This window comes from Procambarus clarkii, chromosome 53 (assembly GCF_040958095.1).
Source record: "Procambarus clarkii isolate CNS0578487 chromosome 53, FALCON_Pclarkii_2.0, whole genome shotgun sequence".
Taxonomy (NCBI): Eukaryota; Metazoa; Arthropoda; class Malacostraca; order Decapoda; family Cambaridae; genus Procambarus; species Procambarus clarkii.
This window is the reverse complement of record NC_091202.1, coordinates 23,500,427-23,524,122: the sequence shown is the minus strand read 5'-3', so window position 1 is coordinate 23,524,122 and position 23,696 is coordinate 23,500,427. Positions and strand designations below refer to the sequence as shown.

At 45.4% G+C, this 23,696-nt stretch overlaps 3 protein-coding genes across 3 annotated transcripts in view; 1 reads left to right on the top strand and 2 right to left on the bottom strand.

The window, feature by feature from the left end:
• Sbat (LSMD1 domain-containing protein Sbat) overlaps window positions 1-23,696 on the top strand; it is a 543,594-nt gene that overhangs the window by 218,870 nt on the left and 301,028 nt on the right. The window lies entirely within an intron of this gene.
• LOC138352444 (uncharacterized) lies at window positions 3,537-9,453 on the bottom strand. Its single transcript, XM_069304935.1, has 6 exons — window positions 9,201-9,453; window positions 8,193-8,921; window positions 6,882-7,037; window positions 6,406-6,585; window positions 4,230-5,132; window positions 3,537-4,049 (listed from the first exon to the last, which is right to left on the bottom strand). The coding sequence occupies exons 1-6, from the start codon at window positions 9,201-9,203 to the stop codon at window positions 3,537-3,539; spliced, it is 2,484 nt and encodes an 827-aa protein (XP_069161036.1). The 5' UTR covers window positions 9,204-9,453.
• Window positions 10,469-20,940, bottom strand: LOC138352443 (fap1 adhesin-like). Its single transcript, XM_069304934.1, has 3 exons — window positions 20,791-20,940; window positions 19,535-20,537; window positions 10,469-10,584 (listed from the first exon to the last, which is right to left on the bottom strand). Exons 1-3 carry the CDS (start codon window positions 20,938-20,940, stop codon window positions 10,469-10,471), a joined length of 1,269 nt encoding a protein of 422 aa, XP_069161035.1.

The window sequence follows — 23,696 nt, the reverse complement described above, 5'->3', positions numbered from 1 at the left end:
CCTGCTACTGGTCCCCCTGCTACTGGTCCCCTGCTACTGGTCTCCCTGCTACTGGTCTCCCTGCTACTGGTTCCTCTGCTACTGGTCCCCTGCTACTGGTCCCTCTGCTACTGGTCCCCCTGCTACTGGTCCCCCTGCTACTGGCCCCCCTGCTACTGGTCCCCATGCTACTGGTCTCCCTGCTACTTGTCCCCCTGCTACTGGCCCCCCTGCTACTGGTCCCCCTGCTACTGGTCCCCCTGCTACTGGCCCCCCTGCTACTGGTCCCCCTGCTACTGGTCCCCCTGCTACTGGCCCCCCTGCTACTGGCCCCCCTGCTACTGGTCTCCCTGCTACTGGTCCCCCTGCTACTGGTCTCCCTGCTACTGGTCCCCCTGCTACTGGCCCCCCTGCTACTGGTCCCCCTGCTACTGGTCTCCCTGCTACGGGTCTCCCTGCTACTGGCCCCCCTGCTACTGGTCCCCCTGCTACTGGTCTCCCTGCTACTGGTCTCCCTGCTACTGGCCCCCCTGCTACTGGCCCCCCTGCTACTGGTCCCCCTGCTACTGGTCCCCCTGCTACTGGGCCCCCTGCTACTGGTCCCCCTGCTACTGGTCCCCATGCTACTGGTCTCCCTGCTACTGGTCCCCCCTGCTACTGGTCCCCATGCTACTGGTCTCCCTGCTACTGGCCCCCCTGCTACTGGCCCCCCTGCTACTGGTCTCCCTGCTACTGGTCCCCCTGCTACTGGTCTCCCTGCTACTGGTCCCCCTGCTACTGGCCCCCCTGCTACTGGTCCCCCTGCTACTGGTCTCCCTGCTACGGGTCTCCCTGCTACTGGCCCCCCTGCTACTGGTCCCCCTGCTACTGGTCTCTCTGCTACTGGTCTCCCTGCTACTGGCCCCCCTGCTACTGGCCCCCCTGCTACTGGTCCCCCTGCTACTGGTCCCCTGCTACTGGTCTCCCCTGCTACTGGTCCCCCTGCTACTGGTCTCCCTGCTACTGGTCCCCTGCTACTGGTCCCCCTGCTACTGGTCCCCCCTGCTACTGGTCCCCCTGCTACTGGTCCCCTGCTACTGGTCCCCCTGCTACTGGTCCCCTGCTACTGGTCCCCCCTGCTACTGGTCCCCCTGCTACTGGTCCCCCTGCTACTGGTCCCCCCTGCTACTGGTCCCCCTGCTACTGGTCCCCCCTGCTACTGGTCCCCCTGCTACTGGTCCCCCTGCTACTGGTCCCCCTGCTACTGGTCCCCCCTGCTACTGTTCTCCCTGCTACTGGTCTCCCCTGCTACTGGTCTCCCCCTGCTACTGGTCCCCCTGCTACTGGTCTCCCCTGCTACTGGTCTCCCCTGCTATTGGTCCCTCGACTCAGGCGCTCCTACCACTAACGACGGCTGTGGGCTCGGGAGTAACTGAAAATGTCAGTGTGTTCACCGTAGACTTATAGCGAACATTTCCCCCCAGGGCCTCCTGGAATGAGTAGAATTTGGCCTGAGCCCTGAGGACTATAGTGTTTCAGGGGAGACTGATTATTAGTTATTGTGAGGTGTTGCCTACAAGAACCAGCCTGGCTTCAGGTATGGAAGGGGGTTTAATACACCTTTCTGGCTAACAATTCCGTAAAACTGCCTTCAGCTATGCCAATTAAACTGGTTGTCCTGAACCCGATTCGCCCTCATGACGACTGTCCTGTTTACACTTAGTCTCCACGATGTCTAGACCTGACTCTCAGTGTCTAGACCTGACTCTCAGTGTCTAGACCTGACTCTCAGTGTCTAGACCTGACTCTCAGTGTCTAGACCTGACTCTCAATGTCTAAACCTGACTCTCAATGTCTAGACCTGACTCTCAATGTCTAGACCTGACTCTTAATGTCTAGACCTGACTCTCAACGTCTAGACCTGACTCTGACGTCACTCTTGCTTACGTCACACCTGCAATATGAGAGCGGCGACCTGATTGGTCCGCTACACAGGAGCGCATTCGACTGTGACCTCGCCCGCGGATTTCAAAAACCTTATTATTCCCCTGAGATGATTCGTGACGGGTTGCCAACGTGACCAACTACTTCAGTTATGTTGGCCGCGGTGAAGCATGGCCTGAAGTATAGTGAGGATGGTGTGAAGTGTTTGACTGAGTATAGTGAAGATAGTGTACAGTGAATAGTGAGAGAGAGTTTGTGACGTGTTTATGAAGGTGATCAGGTGAAAGATTATGATATTATAATGCTTGTGATTCATCATTATCATCTTAACAACTCTTACGTTGAAAGGCATCATTCGTAACCATTTGCCAAATAGTTTAAATTATATCAACTATACGTTGTTCTTACGTACATATGTATAGTTCTTATGTAGATATGTATTTTTTCTTATGTATATATTAATATCTTACAACATATTTGATGTATCTAATGAATACAGCTATACATGCAATGATTGACTTAACAATTCATGATCATTATAACTAGCTAGAGGGACCTAGGCAGGTGTTGCTGTAGAGGGAACATTGGTGAGGCGTATGTCTCTAGTGAGAGCTGGTCCTGACTGCTAGGTGATCCTCTATGGGTCAGGATACTTAACCCCTCTTGTGGTGGCAGGGATCAGTTCTAGTGCTGATGGGTTACTCTGAGAGACCATCCTCATTTGGGGTCATTGATTTGGCTAGCCATCATAGGTTTTTGTGAGGTGAAGGTGTTTTCATTCTTGGTTCTGTGGATCTAGAAAGAGTTTGAGACGATATTCCTAGCAAATGATCGAACTGTAGATGACACTGAGGGTGGAAGTGATGAACTGGAAGTGGGAGTGACGACGCCTGGGAGTGTGAGTGGGAGAGAACCTCCCACCTGCTCAGTAGTGGGTGTGGAGTTCTTCTTGATGACGTGCAGTCTTCACCAGACACGAGGCCAGCAGGTAACTTCTTGAGGTAGGCTTCTGAAAGATGCAAGTTGATGGTATTCTGCGTCTAGTTTTATTTTTAATGATGAAGGGGACTGGTGGAGACCAGGGCGTCCGGCGCCTCACGTGAAAGCGATACAGTTTGGTCCCCTTGGTCTCGTGTGGCTCTTCATGTTTGATGAGTTGGTGAGTGTCGTCGAAAAATAAGTAATACACATACAACCATCCTACATAATGGTAGGCTACAGATGATCACGGTACAATGGTATACCATAGATACAATGGTACCATCACGGTACAATGGTACACCTTAGATAATCACGGTACAATGGTACACCATAGATAATCACGGTACAATGGTACACCATAGATACAATGGTACCATCACGGTACAATAATACACCATAGATGATCACGGTACAATGGTACACCACAGATAATCACGGTACAATGGTACACCACAGATAATCACGGTACAATAATACACCATAGATGATCACGGTACAATAATACACCATAGATGATCACGGTACAATGGTACACCACAGATAACCACGGTACACTGGTACACCATAGATAACCACGGTACACTGGTACACCACAGATAACCACGGTACAATGGTACACCACAGATAACCACGGTACACTGGTACACCACAGGCTACAAAGGCAGGACCAGCCCACAATGAGCCACGGTCACCTCCTTGATGTTAGGATGCTTGACGGCGGCCTTGACCACCTTCAACCCGTGCTCAACCTGGCCAAAAGCAAAGGAAATCTTCCAGTCGGCTTCCTTAGTGAAGACACAGAACTGAGCACTCTTATTACTTCCCGGACCGTACTCAGCCCTCACAGTACCGGCGCTGGGAGTCCTCCTGTACTCCGGACCAACCTGTACTCCAGGCACGAGTCTGGCCCCACCGTCGCCAGAGCTAGTGTGATGATCGCCGCCACAGATCCGTTCGCCTGGTTTACCCTTATTGTAAACCTCGATCATGCGAGCGCCGATGTAGGAAGGTCCTCGCTCGCCAGAACACAGCAGCAGGAACTGTTTAGCCAGGCCGTTGTCGGGGTCTAGTCTGATGTAGACCCTGCCTCGGTCTAGGCCGCCCCAGGTGAGGTCTAGGAAGACCAGGCTGGCTGTGGGGTCTATCAGCCCCATCACTGAGCTATGCTGCAATGGTCATAGATCAATATACTGACTGATCGTCCCCTTTATAGCGCATATACCATGAGTTATGAGATTATTGCATTTAGAATGTTTAAATTAAGCTAATGTTATTAATTAGTGGGGACATATTTTTGTTAAGTGAATTTGGTTAATGTTATTGTTTTCTGACACCCGTCTCCTGACACCTGCTTCTGACATCCGCTTCTGACACCCATTTCTGACACCCATTTCTGACACCTGCTTCTGACACCCGTTTCTGACACCTGCTTCTGACACCTGCTTCTGACACCCGCTTCTGACACCCGTTTCTGACACCCGCTTCTGACACCTGCTTCTGACACCCGCTTCTGACACCCGTTTCTGACACCTGCTTCTGACACCCGCTTCTGACACCTGCTTCTGACACCCGCTTCTGACACCTGCTTCTGACACCCGCTTCTGACACCTTCTGACACCCGCTTCTGACACCCGCTTCTGACACCCGTTTCTGACACCTGCTTCTGACACCCGCTTCTGACACCCGCTTCTGACACCCGCTTCTGACACCCGCTTCTGACACCCGCTTCTGACACCCGCTTCTGACACCCATTTCTGACACCCATTTCTGACACCTGCTTCTGACACCCGCTTCTGACACCTGCTTCTGACACCCGCTTCTGACACTCGCTTCTGACACTCGCTTCTGACACCTGCTTCTGACACCTGCTTCTGACACCCTCTCCTGACATCCGCTTCTGACACCTGCTTCTGACACTCGCTTCTGACACCCGCTTCTGACACCTGCTTCTGACACCCGCTTCTGACACCTGCTCCTGACACTCTTTCCTGACACCCGCTTCTGACACCCGCTTCTGATACCTGCTCCTGACACCCTCTCCTGACACCTGCTCCTGACACCCTCTCCTGACACATACTCCTGACACCTGCTCCTGACACCCGCTTCTGACACCTGCTCCTGACACCCGCTTCTGACACCCGCTCCTGACACCCTCTCCTGACACCTGATCCTGACACCCGCTTCTGACACCCGCTTCTGACACCTGCTCCTGACACCCTCTCCTGACACCCTCTCCCGACGTGCCACACCTAAAGAATGTACCCGACCACTGTACCACACCTGAAGCATGACCCCGACCACTGTACCACACCTGAAGCATGACCCCGACCACTGTACCACACCTGAAGAATGACCCCGACTACTGTGCCACACCTGAAACATGACCCCGACTACTGTACCACACCTGAAACATGACCCCGACCACTGTACCACACCTGAAGCATGACCCCGACCACTGTACCACACCTGAAGAATGACCCCGACTACTGTGCCACACCTGAAACATGACCCCGACTACTGTACCACACCTGAAGCATGACCCCGACCACTGTACCACACCTGAAGCATGACCCCGACTACTGTAACACACCTGAAGCATGACCCCGACTACTGTAACACACCTGAATCATGACCCCGACTACTGTAACACACCTGAAGCATGACCCCGACTACTGTGCCACACCTGAAGCATGATCCCGACTCCTGTAACACACCTGAAGCATGATCCCGACTACTGTACCACACCTGAAGCATAACCCCGACCACTGTTCCACACCTGAAGCATGACCCCGACCACTGTACCACACCTGAAGCATGACCCCGACTACTGTGCCACACCTGAAGCATGACCCCGACCACTGTACCACACCTGAAGCATGAGACCCCGACTACTGTACCACACCTGAAGCATGACCCCGACTACTGTGCCACACCTGAAGCATGACCCCGACTACTGTGCCACACCTGAAGCATAACCCCGACCACTGTACCACACCTGAAGCATGACCCCGACTACTGTACCACACTTGAAGCATGACCCCGACCACTGTTCCACACCTGAAGCATGACCCCGACTACTGTGCCACACCTGGAGAATGACCCTGACTACTGTACCACACCTGAAGCATGACCCCGACCACTGTGCCACACCTGAAGCATGACCCCGACTACTGTGCCACACCTGAAGCATGACCCCGACTACTGTGCCACACCTGAAGCATGACCCCGACCACTGTGCCACACCTGAAACATGACCCCGACTACTGTACCACACCTGAAGCATGATCCCGACCACTGTACCACACATGAAGCATGACCCCGACCACTGTTCCACACCTGAAGCATGACCCCGACTACTGTACCACACCTGAAGCATGACCCCGACCACTGTACCACACCTGAAGCATGACCCCGACCACTGTACCACACCTGAAGCATGACCCCGACTACTGTACCACACCTGAAGCATGACCCCGACTACTGTGCCACACCTGAAGCATGACCCCGACTGCTGTGCCACACCTGGAGAATGACGGCCTGGGCAGGGGCTGTCTGTCCCTGGAGACAGTAGACGTGTAGCCGGCCCTCCTCCACCGTCATCTTGGAGAAGCGAGGACGGTCTTGGGCCGGCTGGAAGGCCAGGACCCAGCCGGCCTCCAGTAGGGTCTTCATGGGACCACTAACCGGCCTCAGCTCCTCACACTGGACAACAGTACAACAGGGCGATCAGTGTTCTGGCCTCTCTGAGTGCCACGTGAGGTACAGCGCTCTGATTGGCATTGGTTAGAGGCTTATTAGTAGTTTAGGAGGGTTATCTATGCCACCCACAATAGCTTACTGAACAGCCATTAAGTGTTAATTTTCTCACAAACTTATACCAGGAGGAATTTAAGGTCTAGGTGAATTTATAGACCGAAAAGCAGGTTAGAAAAGCAGGAAATGCACAACTTTCACTCAATTCTAGAATGTTGTAGGAATGAGAAATATTTTTAACTTACAGTAAAGCAATTTGTCCGCTTTAAGTTGGATAAAAACGTCACTCGACTGACTTTCTCTGGGATGTTGAGGGTCGAGTCTCCTAGCTGAAGGGAGGCTTCGGCAGCCCCGGTCTCCGTCGACACCACCTCCAGCGCCTTCTCCGTCGCCTCCTGCACCTGTGAGACACATGACACACACCTGAGTGTGAGTGTAGGCCGGTGTATATGTGTCTGCGGGCACACTTATGTAGTCACTTATGTGGCAGGTGTAGAATATTAGAATGGAATAGCGGTAATGAAACTGGCTAATTATACAATGGTTAATCAAGTAGTGTGACAAAAAATATTTCTCATATGAGAACAGTTGACAATTGTTACTGGTATCCAGTGACAATCCATCCCTTTATCCACGTGTGATATGTATGAAGGAGTGGATTGCTACCAGATACCAGCTCCAGGGAAGGTATAAAATCTCAGTGTGGTACCAGTTAGGTACTTCTCAGACCATTACTTATTGTGAACGGTGTTTGGTCTCTCAGATGGTCCAGCATAATGTGGTAGTTTGTCCAGACTCAAAAGAGTGATTTGCTCCTCAGCGAGGCTGATTCAGGAGAGATTCAGGAAGTCATTAATGAGTTGTTTATAGTTTTGGGAGTACGACGTAATTATTGAATAAGGCGTTTAGTAATCAATCGGCGAATGGATGTCAATCGCGTATTGAATGCAATGTGAAAGTGATCAGAGGATTCGAACTCTCTCAAAACGTCCCCTTAATGAAGGAAGTATTTGATATCGAGTCATTTCATCACCACAGATGTTACAGGTGTTGGTGACATCACTGTGAGCCTCCACGAGGGCGAGACAACATCTGCTGTGTTCGATCCACTCTGTTTTGGTTTGATAATATTCAAAACATGTTTATTTTTCGTTGTGGCTGAGCTATGATCAGCAACACGTGCAGGCCATGCCACAGGGCGTCTTGAGGTTATCTTGAGATGATTTCGGGGCTTTAGTGTCCCCGCGGCCCGGTTCTCGACCAGGCCTCCACCCCCAGGAAGCAGCCCGTGACAGATGACTAACACCCAGGTACCTATTTTACTGCTAGGTAATAGGGGCATAGGGTGAAAGAAACTCTGCCCATTGTTTCTCGCCGGCGCCCGGGATCGAACCCGGGACCACAGGATCACAAGTCCAGCGTGCTGTCCGCTCGGCCGACCGGCTTCCTATTATAGGGCGTCTATAAATAATGATTAAATTATGGATGACAATCACACCCTTATACTATAATAATGACACAATGAATATTACAATGTTAAGCCTCTCCGACCTTACCTTAATGAAGTTAAAGAGAACATTGACGTCTGGAAAACGTTCTTGACACTTTTGAACGTAGATTTTTGCCTCTTTTTTATAGCTTTCAATATTTTCAATGGCACTGAGAGCGTCTTCAGTAGAGGCAATTAAGAAGAGTCGTTCCCTCAGCTGCTGATGCTCCAGCTTCCTACGTTCGTCAAGTTCTTTTATCAAGTCTTGAAGGCTGTTCTGTTCTTTAGCCAAGAGCTTCGCCGCCTCGATGTTTTGCTTCATCAAGTTGTTGAGTTTACTGATGAGTTGTTTGTGGGTGTTCTGCCGGTCAGACAGCTGGGAGTCGTACGAGCACAGCTGGTCCATCACGTCTTGGTACAGAACACCCAGGTTGTTGATGCTGGCCTTGTGCTCCTGCACCAGATATTTGACCTCCTCACTCTTCCCCTCCAAGAAGCCTTCACCGAGTTGAAGAACCAACGCCTCTGGCGCCGAGGATGAACGCTGCTTTTGTTCAGCAGTAAAAGGCGTATTGACTTTTGTTCTCTCGGCGCTGTGGTGACTTTTGGGGAATTTTGTGATGCCGTTGGGCTTATGGTGGGTGTTGCAGGTAGGGCAAATGAGCCTCCGCTTTTTGACCATGTCAGCTAGGCAGGGCGTACACAGGGAGTGACCACAGGGCAGGGTCCGAGGCTCTCTACCCTGGTGGGTGTACACCTGCTGGCACACTGTACACTTCCCAGGGGCCTGCTCGTCCTGTACAACGGGTTAGGTTAGTTAGGTTAGGTTAGGTTAGGTTAGGTTAGGTTAGGTTAGGTTAGTGAGAGACGTGTTAGTTCATACATCTGACTCCTTCCTACCTAATGTGGCAAGTTTCAGGTTTATTAATATATATATAGATTGTATTTCTTGTATCCAAGTTATATTTCGGAGACTTGGTGGTCAGATATATTTGTACAATATGTTTTGAATAATAAGATAGATGAAATATATAGAGATATTACTGAGCAGGTGGTTGGTTAGAATATGTCTCACCATATTTGTCGAGCTGTTTAAGATCTCTTGTTCTACCGCTATAGTCCTTATCGACCGCTGTCACTCAACCGTCCGTTGTCGACCTGTGTCACACAGTCGTCCGTTGTCGACCCCTGTCACTCAACCGTCCGTTGTCGACCGCTGTCACTCAACCGTCCGTTGTCGACCACTGTCACTCAACCGTCCGTTGTCGACCGCTGTCACTCAGCCGTCCGTTGTCGACCGCTGTCACTCAACCGTCCGTTGTAGAGGAGCAACTCTGTACGGGGATAGACAGTGTCGGCATGAGACAAGGGGAGTAGACAGTGGGTACAGATTAAGAGTCAGTGTTGTCACTGTAATTACAGAGTTCTTAAAAGCAGAATAATTCATTATATTACTTTAGATACAAATTTCTTCACAAAATATTCTCCGTACATATGAGAGAGCAGCGGAGGTGGAGGAGTTCCCAGTGGCATTATAAGTCTGAAGGTCACTCGCATTATTTGGAATTTAAAATCACTTTCATTTTCAAATTAGTGCTACAAGATTGATAATGGTATTAGAATACAGAACACGGCAACGAATGAGACTACAGAACCATCACTGTAGTTATACAGTAGAATAGCATGGGCACTGTACTGTAAGTTACTTCAGCAATACATATTACAGCACTGTTAATAGGACAGAGGAGTTATGAAAGCAATACAGGGGGTTACAGTTCAGTTAGGAACATAGTATGGGGTAGTACAGCGCTATTGAGCTTTCTCCTGTTTTTTCAATTAAAACTTAAATCAGCAAAAAGCAAACAGTATTAGACCCAGCTGGCCTTAATAAGTAATGTAATTCCTTCCAAATGGATTCTGAGTGCAGCTCAAAGTTCAATCTGTCTTTGGCAGTCTGTTATCTTGAGATGATTTCGAGGCTTTAGTGTCCCCGCGGCCCGGTCCTCGACCAGGCCTCCACCCCCAGGAAGCAGCCCGTGACAGCTGACTAATACCCAGGTACCTATTTTACTGCCTCTGCCCATTGTTTCTCGCCGGCGCCTGGGATCGAACCCAGGACCACAGGATCACAAGCCCAGCGTGCTGTCCGCTCGGCCGACCGGCTCGGCTGTGAGTGAACTTAACTGACTGATTTTGTTCATCATGATTTAACTGTTTGTGATGCATCGTTTCTATGCCAGTTTATTTTTAGCCAAGCTTTTTAAATTAGTTTAAAATCTGTGGTATATTTTTTTGTGGCTTCCATAACGCCCCGTAACACCGCTGTCTCGTTCATGTGTTCATTTATAACTCTACTAACAGTTCAAGTCCTGATAACTCTTTCTGCCAGCTTCCTCCACTCGAGGTCATAGAGTTCTTGCCAAGAAATGTGTTCCGTCTGTTGATAAAAAGAACTGAACCTTCAAAACAATGTTTATCAAGTTGGAAACTTAACCAAGTTGCCCTGACACTCGGCCACCATCAACACATTCCCGCCAAATCATATTTAATGCTAACTTGAATTTGTTAATTGGTTCCAATTTGAATCATACCAACATAATGCCTTAAAAATGAGAGGTAGACAATATGATTGTTCAAATTGCTGTTCAAAATGTTCATCGTGTTCACCATGCCAAATATCCTGGCCACAGGTGAACAGAGCTTCATCCTAACATGAGCGTCCCTTAAACAGAAGCACATCCTACGCATTCCACTCACCTGGGCTCTAACAGGTTCGAACCCCGGACCCCTGTTTGAGTAAGGCTGACGCTCTATCGACCATCTATCGACTCCTATAGATCTCAGGTGAATAAAATCGTTTATTTCCCCGGAGGCGTGGCTGACAGTCTGACTGTCTAGGCATCTTGCTCCAGAATATCCAGCAAACAAGATTTTCCTCTTGTGTTGTCTGCTTCCCTCGGCCCTCCTGCTAGTCTTGTTTACCTGCGTCTGGGGACCTGGGGCCAGATTCACGAAGCAGTTACGCCAGCACTTACGAACCTATACATCTTTTCTCAATCTTTGGCGGCTCTGTTTACAATTATTAAACAGTTAATGAGCTCCGAAGCCCCAGGAGGCTGTTTATAACAATAACAACAGTTGAATGGGAAGTTTTCATGCTTGTAAACTGTTTAATAAATGTAACCAAAGCCGTCAAAGATTGAGGAGAGATGTACACGTTCGTAAGTGCGGGCGTAACTGCTTTCGTGAATCTGGTCCCTGCCCGTCAGCACTCCTCCTCGAAGGAAGAGGATATACTGAACGTCTTAATGGTCAGTGTTGAAAGACACATCAGTCTTTGCAACACCCTGAGGCTTCGAGCCCCGCCAACACTGTCTTAAGGGTAGGACACAGCTCCACTAACACTGTCCTCAGTGTAGGACACATGTCCACTAACACTGTCCTCAGTGTAGGACACAGTTTCACCGTTAGTGAGTAGTAGGTTAGTGACCTACACTGACGGAGGTTAGTGACCTACACTAACAGAGGTTAGTGACCTACACTGACGGAGGTTAGTGACCTACACTAACAGAGGTTAGTGACCTACACTGACAAAGGATAGTAACCTACATTGACGGAGGATAGGGACCTACAGTGACGGACGACAGTGACCTACACTGACGGACAACGGTGACCTACACTGACGGACAACAGTGACCTACACCGACAGACAACAGTGACCTACGCTGACGGAGTTAAGTGACTTACACTGACGGACAACAGTGACCTACACTGACGGACAACAGTGACCTACACTGACGGACAACAGTGACCTACACTGACGGACAACAGTGACCTATACTGACGAACAACAGTGACCTACACTGACGGACAACAGTGACCTACACTGACGCAGATTAGTGACCTACACTGACGGCTGCTAGCAACATATTAATTTAAATAAATGTAAAAAAAAAACATCAAAGAGTTCCCAAAGAAGAAAAAATATTTGAAAATGTTTCCATTCCACATTCCATAATGGATAATTTGTGTTTACCAAACCTGCAGTCCTCTCCTGAACACACCTGGTGGCACCCGGGGATGCCAGAGTGCCGGTAGTGCCACCAACAGCCGGCTTGAACCAAACTAGGCAATAGAGTTACGGCGTCCTAAAGTGGGCGTCTGCAGGAGACGAGGCCGGTGTTCGGATGGAAGAAATCTAATTCTCTCCCGCAACCGAACGCAATTGGTAGACCCATTGAACGTTCCGCGAGGCTCAGAATAATCGATAACTTGCTCCGTAAGTCAGGGAGCCTTCCCGCCTGTCACTATTGTGAGTCTTCCTGTCACTATTGTGAGTCTTCCTGTCACTATTGTGAGTCTTATTGTCACTATTGTGAGTCTTCCTGTCACTATTGTGAGTCTTCCTGTCACTATTGTGAGTCTTCCTGTCACTATTGTGAGTCTTATTGTCACTATTGTGAGTCTTACTGTCTGTCACTATTGTGAGTCTTCCTGTCACTATTGTGAGTCTTACTGTCACTATTGTGAGTCTTCCTGTCACTATTGTGAGTCTTATTGTCACTATTGTGAGTCTTACTGTCTGTCACTATTGTGAGTCTTCCTGTCACTATTGTGAGTCTTACTGTCTGTCACTATTGTGAGTCTTACTGTCACTATTGTGAGTCTTACTGTCACTATTGTGAGTCTTATTGTCACTATTGTGAGTCTTACTGTCACTATTGTGAGTCTTACTGTCACTATTGTGAGTCTTCCTGTCACTATTGTGAGTCTTACTGTCACTATTGTGAGTCTTACTGTCTGTCACTATTGTGAGTCTTACTGTCACTATTGTGAGTCTTCCTGTCTGTCACTATTGTGAGTCTTCCTGTCTGTCACTATTGTGAGTCTTCCTGTCTGTCACTATTGTGAGTCTTACTGTCACTATTGTGAGTCTTCCTGTCTGTCACTATTGTGAGTCTTACTGTCACTATTGTGAGTCTTACTGTCTGTCACTATTGTGAGTCTTCCTGTCACTATTGTGAGTCTTCCTGTCTGTCACTATTGTGAGTCTTACTGTCACTATTGTGAGTCTTACTGACTGTCACTATTGTGAGTCTTCCTGTCACTATTGTGAGTCTTACTGTCACTATTGTGAGTTTTACTGTCACTATTGTGAGTCTTACTGTCACTATTGTGAGTCTTACTGTCACTATTGTGAGTCTTCCTGTCTGTCACTATTGTGAGTCTTCCTGTCACTATTGTGAGTCTTACTGTCACTATTGTGAGTCTTCCTGTCACTATTGTGAGTCTTCCTGTCACTATTGTGAGTCTTACTGTCTGTCACTATTGTGAGTCTTACTGTCTGTCACTATTGTGAGTCTTACTGTCACTATTGTGAGTCTTCCTGTCACTATTGTGAGTCTTCCTGTCACTATTGTGAGTCTTACTGTCACTATTGTGAGTCTTCCTGTCACTATTGTGAGTCTTACTGACTGTCACTATTGTGAGTCTTACTGTCACTATTGTGAGTCTTACTGACTGTCACTATTGTGAGTCTTAATGTCACTATTGTGAGTCTTACTGTCACTATTGTGAGTCTTACTGTCTGTCACTATTGTGAGTCTTCCTGTCACTATTGTGAGTCTTCCTGTCACTATTGTGAGTCTTACTGTCACTATTGTGAGTCTTACTGTCACTATTGTGAGTCTTACTGACTGTCACTATTGTGAGTCTTACTGTCACTATTGTGAGTCTTACTGTCACTATTGTGAGTCTTCCTGTCTGTCACTATTGTGAGTCTTACTGTCACTATTGTGAGTCTTCCTGTCACTATTGTGAGTCTTACTGTCACTATTGTGAGTCTTACTGTCACTATTGTGAGTCTTACTGACTGTCACTATTGTGAGTCTTACTGACTGTCACTATTGTGAGTCTTACTGTCACTATTGTGAGTCTTACTGACTGTCACTATTGTGAGTCTTCCTGTCACTATTGTGAGTCTTACTGTCACTATTGTGAGTCTTACTGTCACTATTGTGAGTCTTACTGTCTGTCACTAGTGTGAGTCTTCCTGTCACTATTGTGAGTCTTCCTGTCACTATTGTGAGTCTTACTGTCACTATTGTGAGTCTTACTGTCACTATTGTGAGTCTTACTGTCACTATTGTGAGTCTTCCTGTCACTATTGTGAGTCTTACTGTCACTATTGTGAGTCTTACTGACTGTCACTATTGTGAGTCTTCGTCACTATTGTGAGTCTTACTGTCACTATTGTGAGTCTTACTGTCACTATTGTGAGTCTTACTGTCACTATTGTGAGTCTTCCTGTCACTATTGTGAGTCTTACTGTCACTATTGTGAGTCTTACTGTCACTATTGTGAGTCTTACTGTCACTATTGTGAGCCTTCCTGTCACTATTGTGAGCCTTCCTGTCTGTCACTATTGTGAGCCTTCCTGTCACTATTGTGAGCCTTCCTGTCTGTCACTATTGTGAGCCTTCCTGTCTGTCACTATTGTGAGCTTTCCCGCCTGTCACCATTGAGGAACCTACATATGAAGAACTCCACAAACACCAATCAGAACGCCTTAAGAGAGACCAACGTCGTCTATGCCTTCTCATGCCCACTTGGGGACCTTAAGCCCCAAAGATCTCAGTATATAGGCAAGACAACAACGTCTCTCTCCAGACGATTAACAATGCACAAACAACAGGGCTCCATCAAGGAACATATAATCTCCTCACACAACCAGACCATCACCAGAGACATCTTAACAAGCAACCCAGAAATTATCGACAGATACAACGATAACAGAAGACTCGACATCAGCGAGGCACTACACATCAAAAAGTCAACAATCAACAGCCAATTAACACATAACTATATTCTACCCACTTCAAGACCCCGAACCAACATAGAAGCATCAAGAGAAAGTATGGGCCAATAGGCCTTCTGTAGTTACTTCCATTCTTATGTTTTCATTCCCAATTTACACCTATTGATTCGTGTTGTGTCACCTCTCCCAAAACAAATAAAAGCATGATGTATATTTTGTGTAAATCAAGTCTATGAAAATGTAAGAAGCCTTACGAAACGCTTCTAGGCGTCAGACCAAAAATAAATATGTAAAAAATGAATTTTGGAGTGGTTAATTTTTCAATTACCCTCGACAGTGAAGAAAAACATTATATATATATATATATATAGACGCGGGCAAAGGTTCCAAACCCATCAAGGGAATATGCAACTTTCCCCGTATATATTGAAGACATTTGGTATAGCATAAGCCCGCACTAAATATACCACACAACGTCTGCAACAATCAATGAACACAGTTGGTCACTGAGCGCGGCCTTGCAACATTGTGTTTGTCATCAGGGGCACTTACCTGCCAGTACTCGGGACCTCTATTGATCTCCTTGAACCAGCTGGTGCATTTATGTATACCGTACTTCACACAGCTGGTGCACTTATGTATACCGTACTTCACACAGCTGGTTCATTTATGTATACCGTACTTCACACAGCTGGTTCATTTATGTATACATACCGTCACACAGCTGGTTCACTTATGTATACATACGTTCATACAGCTGGTTCACTTATGTATACATACGTTCACACAGCTGGTTCACTTATGTATACCGACCCTCACACAGCTGGTTCACTTATGTATACCGACCTTCACACAGCTGGTTCACTTATGTATACCGACCTTCACACAGCTGGTTCACTTATGTATACCGACCCTCACACAGCTGGTTCACTTATGTATACCGACCTTGACACTTAATGACTGGTTCACTTAATTGTTACATCACTTAAATCACTCCATATTGTTTAAGTGTTTCTTTACGCTTCTCGGTTAATTTTAACATGAATTATTCCATGTTTCCTTGGTAACATAGCCTGTTGTATTGGTTGTATTGGTTGTAGTGGTTGGCATTTAACATGGTTTCAAGCTTTCAGTATTCAATCTATAATTATTTTCAAATTTTATATAGTGTCTGATCTCTGTGTTCTACGAACGTCGTTTGGCTGAGTTCGTGTTAAGTCAATTGGTCTCTGAGTGGGTCGTTAGGGGCTGATTGTGTGTATTGTGACCGTATAACATGAGATATATACACCATACAACACCACCTCACAGTATAACATGAGGTATATACACCACTCAACACCACCTCACTGTATAACATGAGGTATATACACCACACAACACCACCTCACTGTATAACATGAGGTATATACACTACACAACACCACCTCACTGTATAACATGAGGTATATACACCATACAACACCACCTCACTGTATAACATGAGATATATACACCACACAACACCACCTCACTGTATAACATGAGGTATATACACCACACAACACCACCTCACTATATAACATGAGGTATATACACCACACAACACCACCTCACTGTATAACATGAGGTATATACACCACTCAACACCACCTCACTGTATAACATGAGGTATATACACCACACAACACCACCTTACTGTATAACATGAGATATATACACCACTCAACACCACCTCACTGTATAACATGAGATATATACACCACACAACACCACCTCACACTATAACATGAGTTATATACACCACACAACACCACCTCACTGTATAACATGAGGTATATACACCACACAACACCACCTCACTGTATAACAGGAGATATATACACCACACAACACCACCTCACTGTATAACATGAGATATATACACCACACAACACCACCTCACTGTATAACATGAGGTATATACACCACACAACACCACCTCACTGTATAACATGAGGTATATACACCATACAGCACCACCTCACTGTATAACATGAGATATATACACCACTCAACACCACCTCACTGTATAACATGAGGTATATACACCATTCAACACCACCTCACTGTATAACATGAGGTATATACACTACACAACACCACCTCACTGTATAACATGAGATATATACACCACACAACACCACCTCACTGTATAACATGAGATATATACACTACACAACACCACCTCACTGTATAACATGAGATATATACACCACACAACACCACCTCACTGTATAACATGAGGTATATACACCACACAACACCACCTCACTGTATAACATGAGGTATATACACCACACAACACCACCTCACTGTATAACAGGAGATATATACACCACACAACACCACCTCACTGTATAACATGAGGTATATACACCACACAACACCACCTCACTGTATAACATGAGGTATATACACTACACAACACCACCTCATTGTATAACATGAGGTATATACACCATACAACACCACCAGTATCAAGAGTCGCTGTTAACACCACAACCGACCTACTGGAGTAGTCGGACCTGCCCGCTCCCCGCCCCTGTCAACTCAATACCACTCAACCAGTCACTCTAGCCATACTCTCAACTCTATTGATGTATAAACGTGGTGCATTTGAAATAATAATGTCATCAATGCAGAAGAAATGCATTTAAAGGACGGAATTTGATTGTTTACTAGGCAAAGGATTGTTTTGGAGCCGGGTTGAACTGAGCCTTGCAGGCGGTGAACGTGTCGTACCGGAGCCCGGAGACTGTGAGAGTTGACTGATGTTGACATTCCTGCACTCTCTCACATCACGCCATACTGGGCTTGTATACTGTCAGTGTTTACCATACTGGGACTGTATACTGTGAGTGGTCCTCACACTGGGCTTGTATACTGTCAGTGTTCCTCACACTGGGCTTGTATACTGTCAGTGGTCCTCACACTGGGCTTGTATACTGTCAGTGTTCCTCACACTGGGCTTGTATACTGTCAGTGTTCACCATACTGGGACTGTATACTTGTTAATTTGAAAAATTAATTCTCCAAAGTTCATTTTCATACTTTATTTATGGTCTGACGTCTAGAAGCGTTTCGCAAGAACACTTCTTACATTTTCAAAGACCAACTTTGTCTTTGAACTTTGTTGACAACTTTGTCAACTTACATTGTCTTTGAAAATATTAGAAGTGTTCTTGCGAAACGCTTTTAGGCGTCAGACCATAAATAAAGTATGAAAATGATCTTTGGAGACTTAATTTTTCAACTACCCTCGATAGTGAAGAAAAATATAAGAAATATTGAGAAGATTCGTGTCAGAATCATTAATCTTACCCTTTCGGTCATATTCAACAACGTATGTTTACTAGAAACTGCTACGAATATATATATATATATATATATATATATATATATATATATATATATATATATATATATATATATATATATATATATATATATATATGATTATACTGATTATACTGATACTAATACTGATTAAGAGTATATATATATATATATATATATATATATATATATATATATATATATATATATATATATATATATATATATATATATATATATATATATATATACATATACATACATACTTGATGTATGGTATGCATGTAAATATATAGACTTATTTACGGATGCAGTGAATGTATAAAAGTATGTATGCATATATTCACTTCACTACCAAGAGGAACAACAACCCCCCAACAAGGGGGTGGACGCCCCCCCAAACTCCGGATACCCGGCATGTCCCGGGTCTCCCCTCCCCCCCCAGCAAAAACTTCGGTCGTCATCGTCTGTCAAAGAAACAAACTTTGGGGATTAAAACTTTTGCTTCTCAACCCAAAAAAATATAACTTGGGTGAACTTGGCGGCACTTGAGAGACGCTGCGAGTGTTTGGTCGACACACCCACACACTCTCTTTCTCCTGACACTTCTATACACCACAGCCAATATTAGGAGTATTGTTGTTTTAGAATTAGCGTGTCAGAACGAAGTGTCCATGTAGCACGGGCTATGGTGAGCCCGTAATATTAAGAGTATTGCATACACACAGATATACAGAAGATCATAGCAATGCTACTGGTGTATAGAGATGTTGATAAGTAGATGTGGGTAGCCGGCTGTTCCCGGGTCTCTCTCTCACCTCTCTCACTTCTCTCTCACCTCTTCCTCACCTCCGGACGGCTTCACCTGTCTCTGCCACTGTCTTCATACCTCTTCTATCCTCAACATTCTGCCGTCTATCCCCTATCCACTCCCCCCCCTTGTCATCTCTCAGTCACACACACACACACACACACACACACCACACACACACACACACACACACACACACACACACACACACACACACACACACACACACACACACACACACACACACACACACACCACACACACACACACACACACACACACACACACACACACACACACACACACACACACACACACACCACACTCACACACACACACACACACACACACACACACACACACACACACACACACACACACACACACACACACACACACACACACACACACACACCACACTCACAAGTGTTTGTTGATTGTGGTTTTAATTTTTTAACCTCGTTATGGTGACTTCCACTGTACTCGTACGTATATGTATTTACCTCGGGGTAACTGGAGAGAACACTGGAGATCACCAGCTGTAATACACTGGAGGTCACCAGCTGTAATATACTGGAGGTCACCAGCTGTAATACACTGGAGGTCACCAGCTGTAATACACTGGAGATCACCAGCTGTAATACACTGGAGATCACCAGCTGTAATACACTGGTGGTCACCAGCTGTAATACACTGGAGGTCACCAGCTGTAATATACTGGAGGTCACCAGCTGTAATACACTGGAGGTCACCAGCTGTAATACACTGGAGGTCACCAGCTGTAATACACTGGAGATCACCAGCTGTAATACACTGGAGATCACCAGCTGTAATACACTGGAGGTCACCAGCTGTAATATACTGGAGGTCACCAGCTGTAATACACTGGAGGTCACCAGCTGTAATACACTGGAGATCACCAGCTGTAATACACTGGAGATCACCAGCTGTAATACACTGGTGGTCACCAGCTGTAATACACTGGAGGTCACCAGCTGTAATATACTGGAGGTCACCAGCTGTAATACACTGGAGGTCACCAGCTGTAATACACTGGAGGTCACCAGCTGTAATACACTGGAGATCACCAGCTGTAATACACTGGAGATCACCAGCTGTAATACACTGGAGGTCACCAGCTGTAATATACTGGAGGTCACCAGCTGTAATACACTGGAGGTCACCAGCTGTAATACACTGGAGATCACCAGCTGTAATACACTGGTGGTCACCAGCTGTAATACACTGGAGGTCACCAGCTGTAATACACTGGAGATCACCAGCTGTAATACACTGGAGATCACCAGCTGTAATACACTGGAGGTCACCAGCTGTAATACACTGGAGGTCACCAGCTGTAATACACTGGAGATCACCAGCTGTAATACACTGGAGATCACCAGCTGTAATACACTGGAGGTCACCAGCTGTAATACACTGGAGATCACCAGCTGTAATACACTGGAGGGCTGTAGTTCTGGTGATCCCTGGGGTTGTTAAGCTTGTGGGGCGTCGCCACAGACGGCCAAGACTCCCCTAACTACTCAACAACCATCTAGTGTGTGCTATTCAACAAACACTATCATTTTGAACATGCGTTTATATCCAAACTTGTGGTTAATTCACATTAAACCAAAGGACCTCCCTTAAAAACCTCTTTATCTCTACAAAAGAACGCACCGTGAATAAAAGAGTGAGTTCGAAATAGTCTTTCACAATGCTGGGATTATCTCTAGTTTTATCTCTACTTTCTTTTGATCTTGGGGCGGTTCTGATTATCTCTAATTGGCCCTCTTCTCTGTCTCTCTTTCTGATGATCTCGGGGCGCATTCTTGCACTAAGGAGAAAGTCGCTAGGTACTGGAGACGGCAATCACCAGTAAGAATTTCAGGAAGATATTTTCCTGATATTTTTGTCTTAGTGGTTAAGACAATCGCCAGGCGCATCGCCAGCACTTTGTCCTGGGTTCGTATCCTGGCCGGGGAGGATTTACTGGGCGTCGGTCCTTAACTGTAGCCTCTGTTTACCCAACAGTAAAACGGGTACTTGAATGGGAATTGTTAAACGATTTCATAGGGTCGTATTCCAGGGAACATAGGATTAAGGACTTGCCCGAATCGCTACGCGTACTAGTGGCTGTACAAGAATGTAACAACTCTTGTATATATATATATATATATATATATATATATATATATATATATATATATATATATATATATATATATAACAATATATATATATACAATCTTGGTACAATCCAACACCTTGGTGTAAAAGAACGCACAGTTCAACACCTTGGTGTAAAAGAACGCACAGTTCAACACCTTGGTACTAAAGAACGCACAGTTCAACACCTGGGTACTAAAGAACGCACAGTTCAACACCTGGGTACTAAAGAACGCACAGTTCAACACCTGGGTACTAAAGAACGCACAGTTCAACACCTGGGTACTAAAGAACGCACAGTTCAACACCTGGGTACTAAAGAACGCACAGTTCAACACCTGGGTACTAAAGAACGCACAGTTCAACACCTGGGTACTAAAGAACGCACAGTTCAACACCTGGGTACTAAAGAACGCACAGTTCAACACCTGGGTACTAAAGAACGCACAGTTCAACACCTGGGTACTAAAGAACGCACAGTTCAACACCTGGGTACTAAAGAACGCACAGTTCAACACCTGGGTGTGAAGGTTCTGCTAATATCTACACTCCTCCAAGATGAGGAACATTCTCAGACAGTTCATGAGAGGAAAAAGCACTAGAGACCTTCACAGTTCTTCAGATCCCACAAAACATAACATTCTGATCGCTGGAAATTCTTGTGGACACTTAATTTTAAAACAAGAAATAGACAATATATAAGGCTGACAGCTGCAGTAATTATATTAGCAATGTTTATATATATATATATATATATATATATATATATATATATATATATATATATATATATATATATATATATATATATATATATATATATATATATATATATACACACAACAGGCGATGTTTATATTGCTGAGGCGACAAATGCCTCAGTGTTTAATTGGTCTAATTGGTCAGTGTTTAAATGTTGTAACTAACCAGCTGAAAACCTGTGATGAGCTGTAAATTGTTCTGTCCGATGATAGCCATGCATGTTTCACCTGAGTTAATAATAAACTAATTCGTTTTGTTGGAGATAGGATGTCTGTGTATATTAAGGGTTGCTTCCTGGGTGTGTATGTATATATATATATATATATATATATATATATATATATATATATATATATATATATATATATATATATATATATATATATATATATATATTAGTATATTTTGGTAGCAGTCTTTCCTGTAGACATATTTTATTAAATATGACCGAAAAAGTAAGATTAATAATTCTAACACGAATTTTCTCAATCTTTCGTACATTATGCTTCACTGTTGGAGGTAAATCAAAAATCACTTCTCCAAAATTCATTTTTATTTCTAGTCTGACGCGACACGGGCGCGTTTCGTAAAACTTATTACATTTTCAAAGACTTCACAAATACACAACTGATTAGAACTTGCGTTTCCCTGATTTTATATCTACATTTGAGTGAGGTGGGAAGGGTGATGTGGCATTACATTTGAGTAAGGTGGGAAGGATGATGTGGCATTAGAGGATATTAATAGGGTATTAAAAGTATCAACACAAGACAGAACACGAAACAATGGATATTGAATAGAAGTGTTTGTAGAAAGCCTATTGGTCCATATTTCTTGATGCTTCTATATTGGAGCGGAGTCTTGAGGTGGGTAGAATATAGTTGTGCAATAATTGGCTGTTGATTGCTGGTGTTGACTTCTTGATGTGTAGTGCCTCGCAAACGTCGAGCCGCCTGCTATCGCTGTATCTATCGATGATTTCTGTGTTGTTTACTAGGATTTCTCTGGCGATGGTTTGGTTATGGGAAGAGATTATATGTTCCTTAATGGAGCCCTGTTGTTTATGCATCGTTAAACGCCTAGAAAGAGATGTTGTTGTCTTGCCTATATACTGGGTTTTTTGGAGCTTACAGTCCCCAAGTGGGCATTTGAAGGCATAGACGACGTTAGTCTCTTTTAAAGCGTTCTGTTTCGTGTCTGGAGAGTTTCTCATGAGTAGGCTGGCCGTTTTTCTGGTTTTATAGTAAATCGTCAGTTGTATCCTCTGATTTTTGTCTGTAGGGATAACGTTTCTATTAACAATATCTTTCAGGACCCTTTCCTCTGTTTTATGAGCTGTGGAAAAGAAGTTCCTGTAAAATAGTCTAATAGGGGGTATAGGTGTTGTGTTAGTTGTCTCTTCGGAGGTTGCATGGCTTTTCATTTTCCTTCTTATGATGTCTTCGATGAAACCATTGGAGAAGCCGTTATTGACTAGAACCTGCCTTACCCTACAGAGTTCTTCGTCGACTTGCTTCCATTCTGAGCTGTGGCTGAGAGCACGGTCGACGTATGCGTTAACAACACTCCTCTTGTACCTGTCAGGGCAGTCGCTGTTGGCATTTAGGCACATTCCTATGTTTGTTTCCTTTGTGTAGACTGCAGTGTGGAAACCT

Coding starts and splice junctions, on each gene's coding strand:
- LOC138352444 (XM_069304935.1), bottom strand. Junction 6,586..6,881: donor AGCGGACAAATTGCTTTACT/GTAAGTTAAAAA, acceptor ACTGTTGTCCAG/TGTGAGGAGCTGAGGCCGGT. Junction 5,133..6,405: donor CCCAGGCCGTCATTCTCCAG/GTGTGGCACAGC, acceptor TACATTCTTTAG/GTGTGGCACGTCGGGAGAGG.
- LOC138352443 (XM_069304934.1), bottom strand. CDS start 20,940: ATGCGCCCCGAGATCATCAGAAAGAGAGACAGAGAAGAGGGCCAATTA. Junction 20,538..20,790: donor AACTCACTCTTTTATTCACG/GTGCGTTCTTTT, acceptor AGTGTATTACAG/CTGGTGACCTCCAGTGTATT. Junction 10,585..19,534: donor ACCACAATCAACAAACACTT/GTGAGTGTGGTG, acceptor ATTGTTTTGAAG/GTTCAGTTCTTTTTATCAAC.